Source organism: Mauremys reevesii, linkage group 20 (genome assembly GCF_016161935.1).
Source record: "Mauremys reevesii isolate NIE-2019 linkage group 20, ASM1616193v1, whole genome shotgun sequence".
Classification (NCBI taxonomy): domain Eukaryota; kingdom Metazoa; phylum Chordata; order Testudines; family Geoemydidae; genus Mauremys; species Mauremys reevesii.
Genome location: NC_052642.1, coordinates 2,679,356 through 2,698,567, shown reverse-complemented (window position 1 = coordinate 2,698,567; position 19,212 = coordinate 2,679,356). Strand labels below are relative to the sequence as shown.

The window sequence follows — 19,212 nt, the reverse complement described above, 5'->3', positions numbered from 1 at the left end:
TGGGCTGCCACTGACTGATGCCGTGCTGGACAGTGCTTTCTGCCATGGCCAGCTTCACAGGATGTCCCAGCAGAAGCCCGGTGTGAGCTTGTAATGGGGATGTGGAAGTGTCAGCAGCCCAGAACCTCACAGGTTTTAGTCCTGCAGGGTCTTAGGGTTCTGTGTGTCTGGGTTGTGTAATGAGGCCCTGGCCCTTCAGTAAGCAGCTGAGACAGGGCTGCTGGTTCATGTCAGCACCACTGTTTGAAGTCTAAGGGTGTGGAGCTGAGCGGGGAGGCTTGGAGTTCGTTGATCTGGAGAGTTAGCGTGCAGGAAGTGGGGATGTAGATCCAGTGCTCTAGTCTGCTGCATGCTAACTGGCTGTGTGGGTCACAGAGTATTTAATGCAGGGTCCACGCAGCTAGTTAGTGCAGGGCACGCTACAGCACTGTAGATTTGCACCCCAGCTCACTGCGCACTAACGCTCGGTATAAACATGCCTTAGTATAGAAAGTCAGTGGTCTGGCCAACTACAGATGCAGCAAACAGGAGATGACAGACAAAAAGGAACTGATCACCCAACTGAAAATTAGTGGTAGCCTAGAAACAAGGGATAAGGAGTTGATCATATTTGTACATATAAACAGAATAAATGCCAAGCCAGTAATATACATACTTGGTGCATTAAAAAAAACTAATTACAAAATCTGAAAATATTCATGAGCCAAATCAGCTGGGAGGAAGAATTTAAAGAGAAAAATGTGAACGCTTCTGCATATGCAGTCCACTGGTTTGGAGAAAAATGGCTTACTATTGCTTCCCATACTGCAAGCACTCTTCCATGCCACTGGCACTGCTCTGTGCTGAAGTGCAAACCCTGCTGTTGGTGATGTGAGAGAAGGGGTGAGACAGTTGGCCGCACATGGTAGAATTTGTTTTGTTTGCCTTTTTTTGGAAAAAACAACAACAAAGCTTATTGGAAAACCAATTTTTTCATGGTAAATTCCTTTGGAAAAATGACCATTTGACATTTTTTGATCAAAAAATGGTGGATTTTCTGTGGGAAATTTCCTTTTGACTAGAATTTTTCATTTAGTTTTGTAATGATATTTTTAAATGAAAAAAGTGGGTTTGGCTTAAAGTGTCATTTTGGTTTTTGGAAACCAAAACATTTCCATTTCCAGTTTTGTCATTTTCATGGTTCCCCCCGCTTTTTCTTACACACTTTCACACGATAGTTTCTGATGTCTCATTATATTTGTCTCAGGCACTGCTAAGTTTCTCTGCGGCTCACTTCAGAAAATGTATTGTGCTCCAGTCACATGACTTACCTCCTTTAAAACAGGGGATATTCATGGTCTTGTTTGTGAATAAACAGGGGCTTTGGGAATTGTTCTCAAAGGGCAGTAACCCCAGCCCTGCATCAGTGAAGTTCTGGTTCAGCGCCATCAAACCCAGCTGATTTGTCTGATTCCTAAGACTCTTAGCTAAAGGTACTTCACTGCCGTACACCATGCTGGCATCCATGAATGAGGTGATCGAATTGATCTGTTCATGTACAAATGTTTTGGCATTGCACACTGGAGCTGTACGGACGAATGGCATACAAGTATTTGGGTCCTTAATTCGTGGATCATCAGGGGGAAACTGTAGAAAACAAAAAGAGAATTACTCCCAAGTTAAAGTGTCGATGTGTTGATAAAGATTGGATTTTTAAAAAGATATTCCCTAGTTCAAATGGAATTATTCTAGGGAAGATCTGTAGCCTGTGTTATATAGGAGGTCAGACTAGATGATCACAATACCCCCTGGCCTTAGAAACTCTGAATCTACGAATGTTCCAAATGCATTATCTATTCGACAGGGGAAGTCACAGATTGGACGAGACTCATGGTACATCTAGTCCAATGTCCTGTCTGACAGTATCCAGTAGCAGATGATTTAGAGGAAGATGACATAAAACCCCACAGGACGCAGTCATGAGATAATCTGTCCCCATGAAGGTCTCATCCTAATCCAGCGGTTCTCAAAGTGTGGGTCAGGACCCCAAAGTGGGTCACAACCTGTTTTAATGGGGTCACTCGAGCTGCCGTTAGACTGGCTGGAGCGCAGAGCCAAAGCGAAAGCTCGAGCCCCACCATCCAGGTGGGGTGGCTCAGGGTCGGCTTCAGATATGGGCAGCAGGGCTCAGGTTACAGGCCCCCTGCCCAGAGATGAAGCCTTGGATTTTGGCTTTGGCCCCCTGCCTGGGACTGAGGGGCTTGGGTGGGCTCAGGCTTCAGCCCCCCCTCCTGGGGTCCTGTAGTAATTTTTGTTGTCAGAAGGGGGTCGCTGTACAATGAAGTTTGAGAACCCCTGTCCTAATCCCTAATAGTTAGAGATTGGTTTAAAACCTGAAGTAGGATTTTTATAACCCTGACAAAAATGGTATTAGCATTAGCTAGTCTAACTCTGGATGCTCTTGTTATCCAGATAAATGTCCAGTCCCTCTTTGAATCTTGCCAAAGTCTAATTCTGTGTTGTGTGGGAAAGTATTTCCTTTGATCCGTTTTGAACTTGCCCCCTTCCAGTTTCAATGGCTGTCTCCTAGTTCTTGCGTTAGGAGACAGGGAGAACAGGAGCTCCCAAGCTTCTTTCTTCAGATCATTGATTCCTTCATATGGTCCCTCTCTAAGCTGAACAATACAAATCTTTTCAGTCTCACGTCACAGGAGAGTTTTTCCAGGCCCTAATCATCCTTGCCACCTTTCTCTGAACCCCCTCTAATTCTGCAATAACTTTTTCAAACTCTAGTGATCAGTCCTACACACAGCATTCTATGCTACTACATAGCATTCCACAGCAAGCCGCTCTACTGAGATATATAAGCCCCTTGTATTTGTTCTGTCATATTCTCCATCCCATTCTTTATATGTTGTAACATCACGTTTGCTTTTTTGACCACAGCTGCATATAGAGCAGAGATTTTCACTGAGATGTCCACAGTGATGCCCAGCAGCACCATGTTACATACAACCCTCCCCTCAAACAACCCGAGTAAAACAAACAAAAAGCCCAACTACGCTAAGAGAATATTATTTAGATCACAAAGTCAAGCACTCAGAAGTCAGGAAATGACAAATGTTATGGCTGCTCTTAACTCTGCTTTTTGTGTGTCCATTCTGTGCACTAAACGAATCCTAGAAAAAATAGCGTGTTATCACATAATACAAGACTGTAGCATGATCCATAGGTGTCAGGGGCCAGAATAAAGGCTGATTGGACAACTTGAATTCTGGCATTTTTAAACTTTGGAATGCTTGACTTTGCAATCTAAATAGTGTTCCTTTAATGCAGTTTGGTGCATGTAATTCCCTGTCTTCTTTTGCTTGGGGAAAGTGCTGGGTGCAGCATCCCAGTCTGTCTCTCCCCACAATACCCTGTTACAGCTGATAGACATTCCCAGTAGGGAGGGTGGCTACTGTTTCTTTGGCAGCAGTATGGACCCAGGCTTAGAATGTGGTGTTCAGTTAGTATTTCAAAAGGCTACCAACATTTATTGTATCTTAGCAAAACGTGAACAGAATCCCACAGGGCAATGAACAGGCACTTCTCTGGCTCAGGGCTTTCTCTGTGCCAAATTTCAAAAGCCAGCTGCAAACAATGGAGCTAGTAGAGCGTCCCAGAAAAGCTTGCAAGAGTATTTTATGATGGAATTGTGATGGGGTGTACAAGGTGTAAGGAGTAGCTCCGGGCCCAGGGCCTGCTCACAATGGAGGCAGAGCTCAAAAGGGAGCATCCCAGTTGTGTCAGGGTGGATAAAGCAAGGGAAAAATCCTCCATTGTTAGCTCCTACAGAGAGGCTACAGGAGCTCCCACCGCTTGGACCAAATCCATCTGCTGAGCCACTGGAGGGCCCTAGGGAGACCGGGTGCAGTGGGCTGTGATTGATGGAGAAGAGCGTTCAGATCACTGCCAGGGCGAATCGCCAATCAGTGAGTCCATAAGCAGACTCTGCTGTGACTTTGGAGGGGCAGAGGCTGGGGTAGGAAGTGACCCAGGGAGCAGGCTCAGGGGGTGTCTGCCCCAGGCTGTGTATCTGACCTGCCAGTCACAGGGTCCCCGATGGAGCAGGGAGGGCCTGGGTTCCCCTACCACACACCCCGCAGACTCTCGCCACTGGCCTGTCATGACTGCAGACTCTCACCACTAGGGTGATGCTGCTGGGTTTGGAAACCAATCACTGCACACTGGAATGTGCTAGGCAACCTAAATATCGGGGTTACTCCCAGCTCCCCTGTAATATAAACAGTGTATTAGGTGATTTAGGCTCTTTGAAGAATTCATGTCTTTGATCTCTCTATTCTTTCACCATAAAGTCTTTCTGGGTCTAACCTTCTACACTAGTCTCAGGCTTAGAAACCCTGCAAAGAAGGAAGGGAGTTAAGGTTGTAGTTGTACCTTAATTGGGAAGCAGGGTAGCTCAGAGGTGCAACTGGTCTCGCACTGAACTTCTTTATTGTTGATCTTTGTGACAGTAAAAGGGGCCAAGTCCAAGTCGTGGTCAACCCACTGACCCCAATGCACGAAGATGACAGAGCGCTGCTGGTCTTGGGTGACATTCTCATTGGCTGTGTGAATTATTTCATTTGACACTTTTCGAACCTGCACGGAATCAGAACAAAAACATTTATGGCTGAGACATAGTGAACGTGTTTAGCTCCATAGGGGAAGTGCTGTAACTTTCGGGGTAGCCCACTACAGACCTCAGGAAAGTATCAGACACGACACTTTGTTATGCTGAAAGTCAATTTCTGAACATCAGTGGTGAAGTTCAATGAACTGCCAAAGCCAATGCTTTGCTTGCCCACTCTTCTTTTTAAAGAAGCAGCTTTGTGCTTTCTCCCTTGCTGCAATTCATGGACTGGGGCGAGATCCCTGTAAACATCTGCAAAGCCACTTCACTCTCCTCCTTCAAAACCCCTCTTCAAACTCTCCTTTGCCATCACGCCTACAAAAAGCTAGGTAGTGCTTAGGCAGCTGGTGAGCTGAGACCCTATCCATCATGCTGCCCTGTGTTGTTGCATTGTGCTCCCTGTCTGCCTCTCTGTGTCCACCTTTTGCCTCATCTTATATCTAGATTGGAAGATTTTTGTTCTGTTTGCACAGGGCCTAGCACAATGGGGTCCTGCCTGATGACTGGGGTCCTAGGCACAACCACAGTACACAGTGATCGTAATGATGGGGATGGGGAAAGCGTTAGTGTGGTTTTACTCTGAACAGCGACTCTTAAAATGTACATGCATCCGACGAAGTGGGTATTCACCCACGAAAGCTCATGCTCCAAAACGTCTGTTAGTCTATAAGGTGCCACAGGACTCTTTGCTGCTCTTAAAATGGAACTTCCTTACTCAACCAGTCTGCTCCCTGCGTGTATTCAGTCATGTGTGTTGACGCCAGACTGAGATCATCACCCCCCATCTGCACATGAAAGACGAAGGATTGCAGATCAAATATATAGGGTTCCTTGACTGTGGGAAGCAGGGCCAGCTCCAGGGTTTTTGCAGCCCTCCCCACCCCCAATGCAGCCAAAAGAAATGGGGGGGAAAATCATGATCTGCAGCTCTACCACCGCCGCTTCAGTCTTCGGCGGCTGGTCCTTCACTCCTAGAGGGAGTGAGGAACCCGCTGCCGAAGACCCGGATGTCCCACCTCTCACCATTGGCCGCCCAAAGCAGCTGCTTGGTGGGCTGGTGCCTGGAGCCGGCCCTGGTGGGAAGAGCAGGGTAATAAGACTGGCTCCTGTGTGCAAAAATTCCTATTCCTGATTGGTGAAGTCCGGCTGATTTGAATGGGTTCCCTAGGGAGGTGGTGGAATCTCCTTCCTTAGTGGTTTTTAAGGTGAGGCTTGACAAAGCCCTGGCTGGGATGATTTAGCTGGGAATTGGTCCTGCTTTGAGCAGGGGGTTGGACTAGATACCTCCTGAGGTCCCTTCCAACCCTGATATTCTATGATTCTATGATTCCAACAGAGCTCTGCCCTCCGTGAGGAAGGGAAGCTCTTCTGCCATTGTGGTACTGTGGATCCTCTCCTCTTGACTTCTCCACGGAGCTGAGGGTCGGAGCAGTGGGAGGGAGTGCAACCTGGGTGACCCAGAAGGAGTGGGAGTTCTGGGTTCATTCTGGCCATAGGCGCCGACTTCGTGGGTGCTCCAATCAGCTCCCCCCGCTTCCCCTCAGCGCCTCCCATCCACTGGCAGCCTGGATCAACCGGCAGGAGTGGAGGCAGTGCTCCTTCACCTGTGCTGAATGATAGAGGAGTGTCTGTTTTGCCTGTGACTCATCTGGTGCCTCAGCTGCATGTGTGTTGTGTGGCTATGATACAATGCAGGAGATACACTGCAGGTCAGTAGTATGGCCAGTGCAGTTAGACTAGGGTGACCAGATGTCCCGATTTTATAGGGACAGTCCTCTTTTTTGGCTCTTTTTCTTATATAGGCTCCTATTACCCCCCATCCCCTGTCCCAGTTTTTCACATTTGCTGTCTGGTCACCCTAAGTTAGACTGTTCTGAAACTGAGCAAGGATCTACCGAGTCTTACTGTTCAGATGCAAATGGTGGTTTTTCTGCTGCTTGTAACTTAGTTATGTCTGGATCAGCTACCTGAGCACTACCCTCTGCCAAACCTATTCCCATCTCACCGGGTGCGGGGTATATTTTTAAAAGATAGGAACGAAGAAACATTTTTATATTGCCAAAAGTATATATTTCCACTAACTTTGTTCACTGAAATGGCTGCACTATTTTTGTTCAATGTTTTCTTTAAGAAAACTTAACCTGACACGAAGACCAAGCATAGAAAATATAAACCCAAACAGTTAGAAATATATCAAAATACTGAGCAACTGAAAATAGAGGAAAGGACTGTGTGACCTGAATTTTAGGCGTTGAAACTGAACCACCTATAATGAAATGGAGAGAGGGGTGCTAGGTATTTATCCTTTAAAAATCTGTCAAGTAAAAGAGATAAAAGTCCGATAGGCCACATTATTATTAGGCCAAAGTAATAAAGCTCGAGTAATTAGTCCCACCACTTCTTATGCACAGGTTTGAGTTTAATCTAGGCAAACCACTGGTTGCTAAAACCATGGAGTGAGGCTGATTCTTAGTACAAATTTCAAAGCGTTGCTCCAATGAGCACTTTCTTCTCCCCAGGAGGGTAACAGAAATGCTGCTCGGTGTGGATGTATCCCCTGCACATGCAGCACCTGCCAAGGCATGAAGGTGTGTGGAGTGCTCCAAGCAACACAGCCCAGGGCAAGACATATGCACGGCTTACGCCTCAATTGCGCCCTCAAAATAGACTTAAACGGTGCAGCAGCCTGGCCTGGGCCTCTGCCCAGAGAGCACTTCTCCCCGGTCATGGAGAGGTCTGAAATACGGGAGTCATTGACTGAACAAGAAACCAAATGATCTCACAGTCTCGTACCAGTGGGAGCGGAAATCCATTGTAAAGTTTTCCTTCCGTAAATCCTCTGGGAAGAGACACTCCATCCTCATACTCTGCCGGGAGCCAGCGGGCATATCCGTGATTGGAAGTTCCAAAATAGGGATGTTTCCTGGAACATTGGGAAGAAAACAAACAACTAAACTATTTCGGCAGGGACACACCCTGCAGAGAAGCAGAATTTCTTTTTCTCCCTGGAACCTAAGTTGAATTGCTATAACGCTAGAAAGGAATCGTTTTCAGGTTCAGAGGAAACAAATATATTCTGGACAGCCAACCCTCTGAGGCAAAGACTCAAAGTCTCTTAGCTCAGGCTATGGTTAATACTGAGGTAAAAGGATGAATCCTCATGTTGTTGTCATACTCACATTTGTAATTCAGAATTTAAATCTAAGCTACTTATATGGTCTCCATCTCTGCAGTATGAGTGCCTCACACTCCTCAATATACCCATGATCCCAGCTAGAGCGGACCGAAAAATGGGAATCCATTCGCATGAAAAAAATTGTGTTTTTAGAAACGTTTTCATCAATGTTTAGCCAGTTCCTTACCCACCTTTCAAGTCCTGTACCAATCCCCACTTCTCCATGTTAACCGTTTCCCAAGTGGTACTGTGTCTAATATTTCACTGAAGTCCAGATAAATCTGATCTACTGCATTTTCCTTGTGTAAGAAATTAGCCATCAGATCAATGGGAGATTTCAGGTTAGTCTGGCATGAACTGCCTTTGTTTGTAGTGTTGTAACCATGTGGGTCCCATAAAATATATGACCAGTTTGTGTAACCTGCTTATATCATCCGTCAGGGTGAGACACTCCTTGATTCAAATCCTGCTTAGTTTTTTAGAAATTAAACTGCAAATTTATTTTTGTTTCTTAAGTAACCAACACTGATCTCTATGCCTGCAACTTATAATCACTTCAGATCTATTTTCTGTAGTTAAACAATGTGTTTATATTTTACCTAAAACAATGTGTTTTGGTTGAACTGCTTGGGAAATCTCAGCCACAGGTGCTGACTTTCCAAAGTGCCAAGCTCCGCCCCCACTCCACCTCTTCCCCCAAGGCGTCACCCCCTGCTCTACCCCCACCACGCCTCTTCCTACCCAGTTCTGCCCCCTCCCATGAGTGCGCCGGGGTCCCACAGTCCCGGTTGCATCCTGGGGACCCCATCACACCATCATTGGGGTGGGGGGTTTAAGAACAGGTTGGACAAACCCCTGTCATGGATGGTCTAGGTTTATTTGACCCAGCACAGAGGGGATGAGCTCAATGACCTTTTCAAGTCCCTTCCAGTCCTACATTTCTATGATTTCTTGTAGGCTGTTGTCTTAGTTCTAGTATCACTTTGCGGTGGTTATTCATCCAGTTACGTGTGGAGCTCTTCCCTGCAAGCTTTGCCCTTTGCTTGGAATGCAAATTCCAGATAATTTTTGCCCCTTTGACTTAAAGAAATTCCAAACCTCCTTGTGATGGGGTTTACAGACCTCACACGATGGTACAAGGAATGGTGGAACAGTACTGGGCCAAGAAGGCCCTGCTCCTCAGCAGCTGCCGGGCATGCTTGCTATGGAAGACCTGCTTAAAAGGGAGCTCAGGCAGCCTGGCAGAGGGGGGCATGGAGGAGACACTGGCTGCAAGAAGGCAGACAGGCTGCAGCCTCTGAGGCAGAGCAATCTAGAGGGGAAGGACAGGGGCTGGCTGGGATCCCCTTTCCCCTGACTAAGAGGGGACATTTGGATTCCAAGGGTGAGCTAGGGAGCATCGCTGCCCACCCACAGCTGAAGCCCTGAATTACCAACACTGTGTAAGCAGAAGGCTGGGCCATGCCCCAGACTGAAGGGAAACAAGAAGGTAGGAAGTGATACGGGGAGGCTGATCCAGAATGGCAGTCAGAAGGGACTGAGCCATCGCTCGCCTCTCTCCCCTGGGTCCTCCACTGGGACTCAGTGGAGAGGGAGGGCCCAGGTCCCCCATCCTTCCCTCCTTCCCCGGCCTCCTGAGAGATACTAGAGGACTCCAGGGGGCAATGAATGGTGGCTTGGCTGATGGGCCCCAGGACTGCCTGGAAGACCAGCCTCAAGGCTCAGAGAGACTCTTTGTCCATAGTTTGACCAATAGGCCCCTGGGTGAAGCCTGCCACACTCCTCCAGGTTAAAGTCTCTTTGTTATGTGTTGTACAGCACCTCTCTTGGGCCCCGCAGTGTTAACACAATACAAGTAACTACTAATCCAGTGTTTTCTGCTTGGTGCAATGGTATTGGACTGACAACTTTAAGGTGTCTATACTGGACATTGTGTAGGCTGGCGTCCTTCTACTATACCTGAGAAATCAATGCTTTACCTGTTGTTGCATTCTCCAGTAATGGTCCGGTAAATGCTACTCGTTGGGCACTTAATGGAACGAATCTGATAGTCACAACCAGTTGCCTTGGAAATAATTTCCTTCTGCTTCCTACTTAGTACATCTGCAAGAGAAGCCAATCAGAGTGAAGCCATTTCTGTCATAATTTCTGGAACAGTCTCCAGAAGTTCCATTTCATGGCTCCCCCAGCAGGAAAGCTCTACAGACAAATAGCATCTCATTTAAAAACTCCTTCTAGTTTATACCAATAGAATACACCAGCTTTCCTGCAGAATAAAGGGCAGCTTCATGTTCAGGAACACACTCAGTATTTCGTGTTCCAGGAATCATTTTGTTTGCCATCTTCATCTCTCAGCAGTTTTGGAGCATCTGAAGTGGAGGACAGATATTGGGACTGATTCAAAAGTGCTAATGACAAAATACCTACATCTAGTATGCCTGCCTGATTCAAATACTGATGCGATAAAGTTCCTTTGGGGAGGGGGTTAAAATGTATGGTGTTTTCAATGACTATGGTTGTGACGTTGCACTCTATATGATTTTATGAAAATATGCTAATGTAACTGGAACATGCTTCATGCAAAACGTCTCGTGTAAGGTATCATTACAAAGCTTATAATCTACTGAGTGTGGTCATCCTATTTGTATAAATGTACCACTCTTGTATCTGAAACTAGAAATAGGAAATATAACTCTGAGGGCCTATTGTAATTATGCAAAGTGTGGGCCGTTAATGGAATCTTTGGAATCTTGATGACCCCCATTAACCAGAACAATTGACTGCAGATGGCTCTGTTTTACCTGTAAGTCTTCCTGTATGTGTGTGTGCTGGCAAGTGGGCAATGAAGTCTTACAGTGACATGTGATCATGTCACCTGAACTGGAATCCATCTTTAACCTGGTGCTTTTCCATTGAGAAGGGGGGGCGGTGAACCCAGAGGGACAAAGGATTCCCGCCTTATGCAATAGATATATTGAATGGGTGGAACAGAACAAAGGGGGCAGCCATCATGAGGAATCCCCTAGCTACCACTTGACCTGGAACAAGGGCTGTACCAGGAGTAAGGATTGTTCCCAGACTAGGAAGGTGTCCAGTCTGTGAAAGAGACTTACTGAAACATCTTTCAGGGTGAGATTTTATCTGTGCTCAGTTGTATTACTGTATTAGGCTTAGATTTCTGTGTTTTATTTTATTTTGCTTGGTAATTCACTTTGTTCTGTGTGTTACTACTTGGAACCACTTAAATCCTACTTTCAGTATTTAATAAAATCACTTTTTTACTTATTAATTAACTCAGAGTAAGTGATTAATACCTGGGGGAGCAAACAACTGTGCATATCTCTCTATCAGTGTTCTAGAGGGCAAACAGTTTATGAGTTTACCCTGTATAAGCTTTATACAGGGTAAAAGGGATTTATTAGGGGTTTGGACCCCATTGGGAGTTGGGCCTCTGAGTGTTAAAGACAGGAACACGTCTGTAGGTGGCTTTCAGTCAAGCCTACAGCTGTTAGGGGACGTGGTTCAGACCCTGGATCTGGGTTTGCAGCAGGCTAGTGGGTCTGGCTCAAACCAGGCAGGGCACTGAAGTCCTAAGCTGCCAGGGCAGGGAAGCAGGGGCAGAAGTAGTCTTGGCACATCAGTTGGCAGCCCCAAGGGGGTTTCTGTGATTCAACCTGTCAGAATGGTGACACAGTATGAGGATAGGTCGAGGGGACTAGGTAGGTATGAAGCAATGTGAGGATTAAAAGAATGATGGAGCAAGAGAAGAGGAAGCAGAGTGGTAGGGACAGAACATAATATGGGAGGTATTGCAAACTGGGGAAGCAGAAAGCAATAACAAGGACATTGAGAGTTGAGAAGCCAGGGGCCACACCAGGCTGTTTGTCTCACAGTAGAACTCCCTGCAGATTTCAGTGTACTGTACTGCACTTGCAAATTATCATCACAAAACTGGAGTGAGACAGAAGGAACTTTAGAGAAGAGGAGCAAATCCAGCCAGTGAACAGTAGGGACTAACTTCTGGCCAGGAGGAACTAGGTGGACAGCGGAAATGGTGGGAGCTGGAACATCTGGGACACTTATGCTAGACTGGACAATGAATTAGCACATGTCCAGCTGGGAACAGCCCTGATGGGAAGGTGACTAGATGAGCTAAGAGGTTCCTTTACCAGGATTTGTGATTGTGGCAGCACTCACGATATTTTGTCTTTAAGGGGTTTCATGCCACACCTGGCTCATCAGGAGTTTGGATCCTGGGTATATTGTCCTGGAGCAGAACCACTACTTCACAGTCCTGCCATTGACAGGTCTGCTGCTAATTAGCCATATACAGTCTTATGTGCACAGTACCTGTGATATTAAACTCTCCTTTCACCATGTGATGCAACTTCTTCTTCAGGAGGCTCAGGGTGGTTTCCATGTAATCGGCAGCTCGGATTGCAGACCTGGTTCCTGCCACTGGCTCCTTTATATGTCTCAGGATATCTGAGGGGCTGATGTCCTGTTTCCGGAATGCCTCTTTTGCTCTGGAAAAAAAGGACCCCTGAAATGATGCACCAGCCACTGCTGTCCGCAGCCCAGCCCTCTAAAATGAGACCTGCATTGGTATGTGGGAATTAAGTCCAGGATCAAACAACTGAGGGGCAGAGCTGCAGCAGCCAGCTTAACACTGACCTTTCCTACACCCTGACCAGCAGCCTCAGAGTTCCCAGGTCTTCGCTGTAAGGGACAACAAACATGTGGACAAGGGGGATCCGGTGGACATAGTGTACTTAGATTTCCAGAAAGCCTTTGACAAGGTCCCTCACCAAAGGCTCTTACGTAAATTAAGCTGTCATGGGATAAAAGGAAAGGTCCTTTTATGGATTGAGAACTGGTTAAAGGACAGGGAACAAAGGGTAGGAATTAATGGTAAATTCTCAGAATGGAGAGGGGTAACTAGTGGTGTTCCCCAAGGGTCAGTCCTAGGACCAATCCTATTCAATTTATTCATAAATGATCTGGAGAAAGGGGTAAACAGTGAGGTGGCAAAGTTTGCAGATGATACTAAACTACTCAAGATAGTTAAGACCAAAGCAGATTGTGAAGAACTTCAAAAAGATCTCACAAAACTAAGTGATTGGGCAACAAAATGGCAAATGAAATTTAATGTGGATAAATGTAAAGTAATGCACATTGGAAAAAATAACCCCAACTATACATACAACATGATGGGGGCTAATTTAGCTACAACGAGTCAGGAAAAAGATCTTGGAGTTATCGTGGATAGTTCTCTGAAGATGTCCACGCAGTGTGCAGAGGCGGTCAAAAAAGCAAACAGGATGTTAGGAATCATTAAAAAGGGGATAGAGAATAAGACTGAGAATATCTTATTGCCCTTATATAAATCCATGGTATGCCCACATCTCGAATACTGTGTACAGATGTGGTCTCCTCACCTCAAAAAAGATATTCTAGCACTAGAAAAGGTTCAGAAAAGAGCAACTAAAATGATTAGGGGTTTAGAGAGGGTCCCATATGAGGAAAGATTAAAGAGGCTAGGACTCTTCAGTTTGGAAAAGAGGAGACTAAGGGGGGACATGATAGAGGTATATAAAATCATGAGTGATGTTGAGAAAGTGGATAAGGAAAAGTTATTTACTTCTTCCCATAATACAAGAACTAGGGGTCACCAAATGAAATTAATAGGCAGCAGGTTTAAAACAAATAAAAGGAAGTTCTTCTTCACGCAGCGCACAGTCAACTTGTGGAACTCCTTACCTGAGGAGGTTGTGAAGGCTAGGACTATAACAATGTTTAAAAGGGGACTGGATAAATTCATGGTGGCTAAGTCCATAAATGGCTATTAGCCAGGATGGGTAAGAATGGTGTCCCTAGCCTCTGTTCGTCAGAGGATGGAGATGGATGGCAGGAGAGAGATCACTTGATCATTGCCTGTTAGGTTCACTCCCCCAGGGGCACCTGGCATTGGCCACTGTCGGTAGACAGATACTGGGCTAGATGGACCTTTGGTCTGACCCGGTACGGCCTTTCTTATGTTATGTTTAAGGGACACCTCATTCCAGTCTGTAACCCCTGCTTGGCAAACATTTGCTATTTTCTCTAAACAATTCAGCTTTGTGTTATGCTTCTTCTTATACAGAATCATGCTAATTTATATGAAGTTACAGTTGGTTGGGTTTGTGAATTGCCTGCTAGGTGTGAAGGTAATGGATCTCATGAGACCTCCAGATAGCCTTACAGGTAGTGCTGGGGAGAAGCCAGTGGTCGTGGTACGTGTAGGTACCAATGAGAAGGGAAAGGTAGGACAGAGGTCCTGGAGGCCATATTTAAGTTGCTAGGGAAGAGATTAAAGCACAGCACCTCCATGGTAGCATTCTCTGAAATGCTTCCAGTTCCATGCACAGGGCCATTGAAATGGGGGAAAATGCAAGGTCTCAATCTGTGGATGAGACAATGGTGTAGGGAAGAGGGATTAGGTTTATTAGGTACTGGGTAACCTTGGGGAAAGGAGGAGCCTATACAGGAGGGATGGGCTTAACCATAACCAAAATGGAACCAGACACCAGGCACATAACATTCAAAAGGTTATAGAGGACTTTTTTTATTTCAGGTCTGGGACAAAGCTGACAGGTGTGGAGCAGTACGTGGTTCAGGTAGAGACATCCCCTAGGGATACATTTATTAGAGAGGGAACTCTATATCCTACTATGGAGGACAGGAAAGAAGTTAGTAAAGCACACAGGTGTGAGCCAGTGAGGAACAGTCAAACGTAAAATAATCCCATTTAAACATAACACGTAAAGGAAAGAAACTGAATATTGCCCATCTTTAAAAAAGAGAAGAAGGAGGATCCGGGGAACTACAGGCCAGTCAGCCTCACCTCAGTCCCTGGAAAAACCATGGAGCAGGTCCTCAAGGAATCAATTCTGAGCACTCAGAGGAGAGGAAAGTGATCAGGAACAGTCAGCATGGATTCACCAAGGGCAAGTCATGCCTGACTAACCTGATTGCCTTCTATGAGGAGATAACTGGGTCTGTGGATGAGGGGAAAGCAGTGGATGTGTTCAGGGCCGGTGCAAGGAAGTTTCACGCCCTAGGTGAAACTTCCACCTTGCACCCCGCGCGGCAGCTCCCTGCCCCCCCCTCCGCCCTGAGCCGTGCCCCCCACCCGCAGCTGCTCCCCGCCCCCCGTGGCTGCTCCCCACCCCCTGGCCCGGGGAGCCCTGTGGTACCTCCCCACCCTAGCTCACCTCTGCTCCGTGTCCTCTCCGAGCACGCTGTCCTGCTCTAATTCTCCTCCCAGGCTTGCGGCACCAAACAGCTGATTGGTGCCACAAGCCTGGGAGGCGGGAGAAGCGAAGCAGCGACTGCTTGGTGGAACCCCCGGGCTGCCAGCGGCACGCTGACCCAAGGGGAACCCCTGGGCTGCCAGCTGCCGGAGGTGGCGTGCTGACTCAGGGGAACCCCTGGGCTGCTGGCGGCGGCTCAGACTCCCTCTCCCTCCCAGGGCAGCGGCTGCTCAAACACTTAAAAAAAATTTGGGGGTGCCGCTTTTTGGTGACCCCAAATCTTGGCACCCTAGACAACCGCCCAGTCTGCCTAAATGGTAGCACCGGCCCTGGATGTGTTATTCCTTGACTTTAGCAAAGCTTTTGATACGGTCTCCCACAGTATTCTTGCCAGCAAGTTAAAGAAGTATAGGCTGGATGATTGGACTATAAGGTGGATAGAAAGCTGGCTAGATCGTCAGGCTCAAAGGGTAGTGATCAACAGCTCCATGTCTAGTTGGCAGCCGGTTTCAAGTGGAGTGCCCCAAGGGTCGGTGCTGGGGCCGGTTTGTTCATTAACGATCTGGAGGATGGTGTGGACTGCACCCTCAGCAAGTTTGCAGATGACACTAAACTGGGAGGAGTGGTAGATACGCTGGAGGGTAGGGATAGGATACAGAGGGAGCTAGACAAATTAGAGGATTGGGCCAAAAGAAACCTGATGAGGTTCAACAAGGACAAGTGCAGAGTCCTGCACTTAGGACAGAAGGATCCCATTCACTGCTACAGACTAGGGACCGAATGGCTAGGAAGCAGTTCTGCAGAAAAGGACCTAGGGGTTACAGTGGACAAGAAGCTGGATCTGAGTCAACAGTGTGCCCTTGTTGCCAAGAAGGCTAACGGCATTTTGGGCTGTATAAGTATAAGTATTACCTTTATTCTGCTTGTGCATTATAACATTGCCAGCAGATCGAGGGACGTGATCATTCCCCTCTATTCGACACTGGTGAGGCCTCATCTGGAGTACTGTGTCCAGTTTTGGGCCCCACACTACAAGAAGGATGTGCAAAAATTGGGAAGAGTCCAGTGGAGGGCAACAAAAATGATTAGGGGGCTGGAGCACACGAGTTATGAGGAGAGGCTGAGGGAACTGGGATTGTTTAGTCTGCAGAAGAGAAGAATGAGGGGGGATTTGATAGCTGCTTTCAACTACCTGAAAGGGGGTTCCAAAGAGGCTGGATCTAGACTGTTCTCAGTGGTACTGATGACAGAACAAGGAGTAATGGTCTCAAGTTGCATTGGGGGAGGTTTAGGTTGGATATTAGGAAAAACTTTTCACTAGGAAGGTGGTGAAGCGCTGGAATGGGTTATCTATGGAGAACATAAGAACAGCCGTACTGGGTCAGACCAAAGGTCCATCTAGCCCAGTCTCCTGTCTACTGACAGTGGGCAATGCCAGGTGCCCCAGAGGGAGTGAACCTAACAGGCAATGATCAAGTGATCTCTCTCCTGCCATCCATCTCCACCCTCTGACAAACAGAGGCTAGAGACACTATTCCTTACCCATCCTGGCTAATAGCCATTTATGGACTTAACCTCCATGAATTTATCCAGTTCTCTTTTAAATGCTGTTATAGTCCTATCCTTCACAACCTCCTCAGGCAAGGAGTTCCACAGGTTGACTGTGCGCTGTGTGACGAAGAACTTGCTTGTATTTGTTTTAAACCTGTTGCCTATTAAGGTGGTGGAATCTGCTTCCTTAGAGAAGTTGAAGTAAGCAAAATTCAGACTAGAAATCAAGCTCACATCTTTTAACAGTGAGAATAATGAACCATTCAAACTGCTCGCCAAGATACGTAGAGTCCCCTGTGTTCCATGCTCAGAAGGGACCATTGTGATCATTTAAGCTGACCTCAGCCCACCTCAGTTGCTGCTCGGTGGCCCCCAGCAGCTGGTGCCGCTGGCCTCGGTGCCCCCCCCAGAACAGCAGCCCCACCCATCTCCCCCCCAGAACAGGGGCCCCCTGACTCCCCAGCTAAGACTTAATCAGGGGTATATAGTACAAGTCATGGACAAGTCACAGGCCATGAATTTTTGTTTATTGCCAGTGACCTGTCCATGACTTTTACTAAAAATACCCATGACTAAATTGTAGCCTTAACCATAAGGCATGTTTTCCAGTCCTTTAATCATTCTTGTTACTCTTTTCTGCCCCCTCTCCAAGTTATCCAAATCCTTTATAAATTGGAGGCACCAGAACTGGACATAGTGTTCCATCAGCAATGCCAAATACAGAGGTAAAATAACATCTGTACTCTAACTTGGGATTCCCCTGTTTATGCATCCCAGGATCACATTAGCTCTTTTGGCCACAGCATGACACTGGGACCTCACATTCAACTGATTATCCACCATGACCCCCAAACCTTTTTCAGAGTCACTATTTGCTAGGATAGAGTCCTCCATCCTGTAAGTATAGTCTACACTCCTTGTTCCTAGATGTATGGGGAGGATAACTCAGTGGTTTGAGCATTGGCCTGTTAAACCCAAGGTTGTGAGTTTAATCCTTGAGGGGGCCATTTAGGGATCTGGGGCAAAAAATCTGGCTGGTGATTGGTCCAACTTTAAGCAGAAGGTTGGACTAGATATCTCCTGAGGTCCCTTCCAACCCTGATATCCTATGTATACATTTAAATTTAACAGGATTAAAAACCACAGTGTTACCCAACAATCCAATCTCCTTCAATATTTACCACTCCCAAATTTTTGTCATCTGCAAACTTTATCAGCGGTGATTTTATGTTTTTTCCAGCTCATTGATAAAAATGTGTTAAATAGCACAGGATCAAGAACTGATACTTGTGGGACCCCAATGGAAACACACCAGCTTGATGATGAATCCCCATTTACAGTTACATTTTGAGACCTACTAGTTAGCCTGTTTTTAATGCATTGAATGTTTGCCATGTTAATTTTATATTCTAGTTTTTTAATCAAAATGTCATGTGGTACTATGTCAAACATCTTAGAGGTCTATTATGTCAACACTATTACCTTTATTCTGCTTGCACATTATAACTGTGATCTAGTCATGATTATGTGTACCTAAACTACCATTCATTTTCAGTTGTGTGAGCCGTTCCTTTTTATCGGTTAGGACAAAGTCTAATAAAGAATTTCCTCATGTTGGCTCTAACACTTTTTGAGTTAGGAAATTGTCACCAATAATGGTTAGTGATTCCAAGGATGTTTTAGTACTGGAAACATGAGACTTCCAGCATATGTCACTCAAATAGAGCACACACGTTTTTTCCTACCCATTGTAGATAGGGGCGTTCTCTTCCCTAGGGGGGTTTGGTGATCTGTAGCAGACACTAAGTGCTACTCCTTCTTGTGATTTATCTGTTAGGACATTGATCCATAAGCATTCAAGATAATTTTCTTCTGAGTTATCAGGATTCAGAAACAGGCAATGCCACTTTTGACAGCGTGCCAGTCCCCCTCCCCTTTTGCCCACTCGATCCCTCCTAAAAAGGTAATAACCATTGATTTTAATATTCTAACCTACCAGGTTTCAGCAATACCAACTAGATCTAATTTATGCTCATAAATGAGCAATTCTAATTCCTCTTGTTTGTTACCTAGGGTGTGTAGGCAAGTCAAGATTTTCTTCTCTTTATGTCCTTTGTTTCCTTGATCAATTTTGTTCTCAACGTCTCAAATTTGTGCTGGGCTGAATGCTCATCTCTTCCCTCTTTTTACCCTTGCCTTTTGTTATTAGTTCAACAGCCTCCTGTGGATCCATGACAACAAGTAGAAAGACTGCTTTTAAAGAAATGAGGACCCAAAAAGTACATCTACACTGCAATCAAAGACCCATGGCATAGCTGCAGCTGCCCTGGGTCAGCTGACTCGGTCTCACAGGGCTCGGTCTGTGGGGCTAAAAATAGCAGTGTAGCTGATTGGGCCTGGGCTCTGAGATCCTGGGCGGGAGGGGGGCGGGTCTCAGAGGCTGGGCTCCACCCTGAGCCCCAACGTTTACACTGCTATTTTTGGCCCCCACACCTGTACCCTGTGATCCCCAGTGAGCTGACCCAGACTCTGAGTCTTGG

The 19,212-nt window shown here is 46.4% G+C and overlaps 1 protein-coding gene across 1 annotated transcript in view; it reads right to left on the bottom strand.

Moving 5' to 3' along the window:
* Positions 1 to 19,212, bottom strand: part of LOC120387502 (myeloperoxidase-like) — a 52,823-nt gene that overhangs the window by 21,442 nt on the left and 12,169 nt on the right. Inside the window, exons 3-7 of the mRNA XM_039508346.1 lie at positions 12,180 to 12,355; positions 9,809 to 9,932; positions 7,448 to 7,577; positions 4,420 to 4,623; positions 1,311 to 1,626 (exon numbers count right to left, since the gene is read on the bottom strand). Coding sequence (XP_039364280.1) covers positions 1,311 to 1,626; positions 4,420 to 4,623; positions 7,448 to 7,577; positions 9,809 to 9,932; positions 12,180 to 12,355 — 950 coding nt within the window. The remainder of the gene's footprint in view (positions 1 to 1,310; positions 1,627 to 4,419; positions 4,624 to 7,447; positions 7,578 to 9,808; positions 9,933 to 12,179; positions 12,356 to 19,212) is intronic.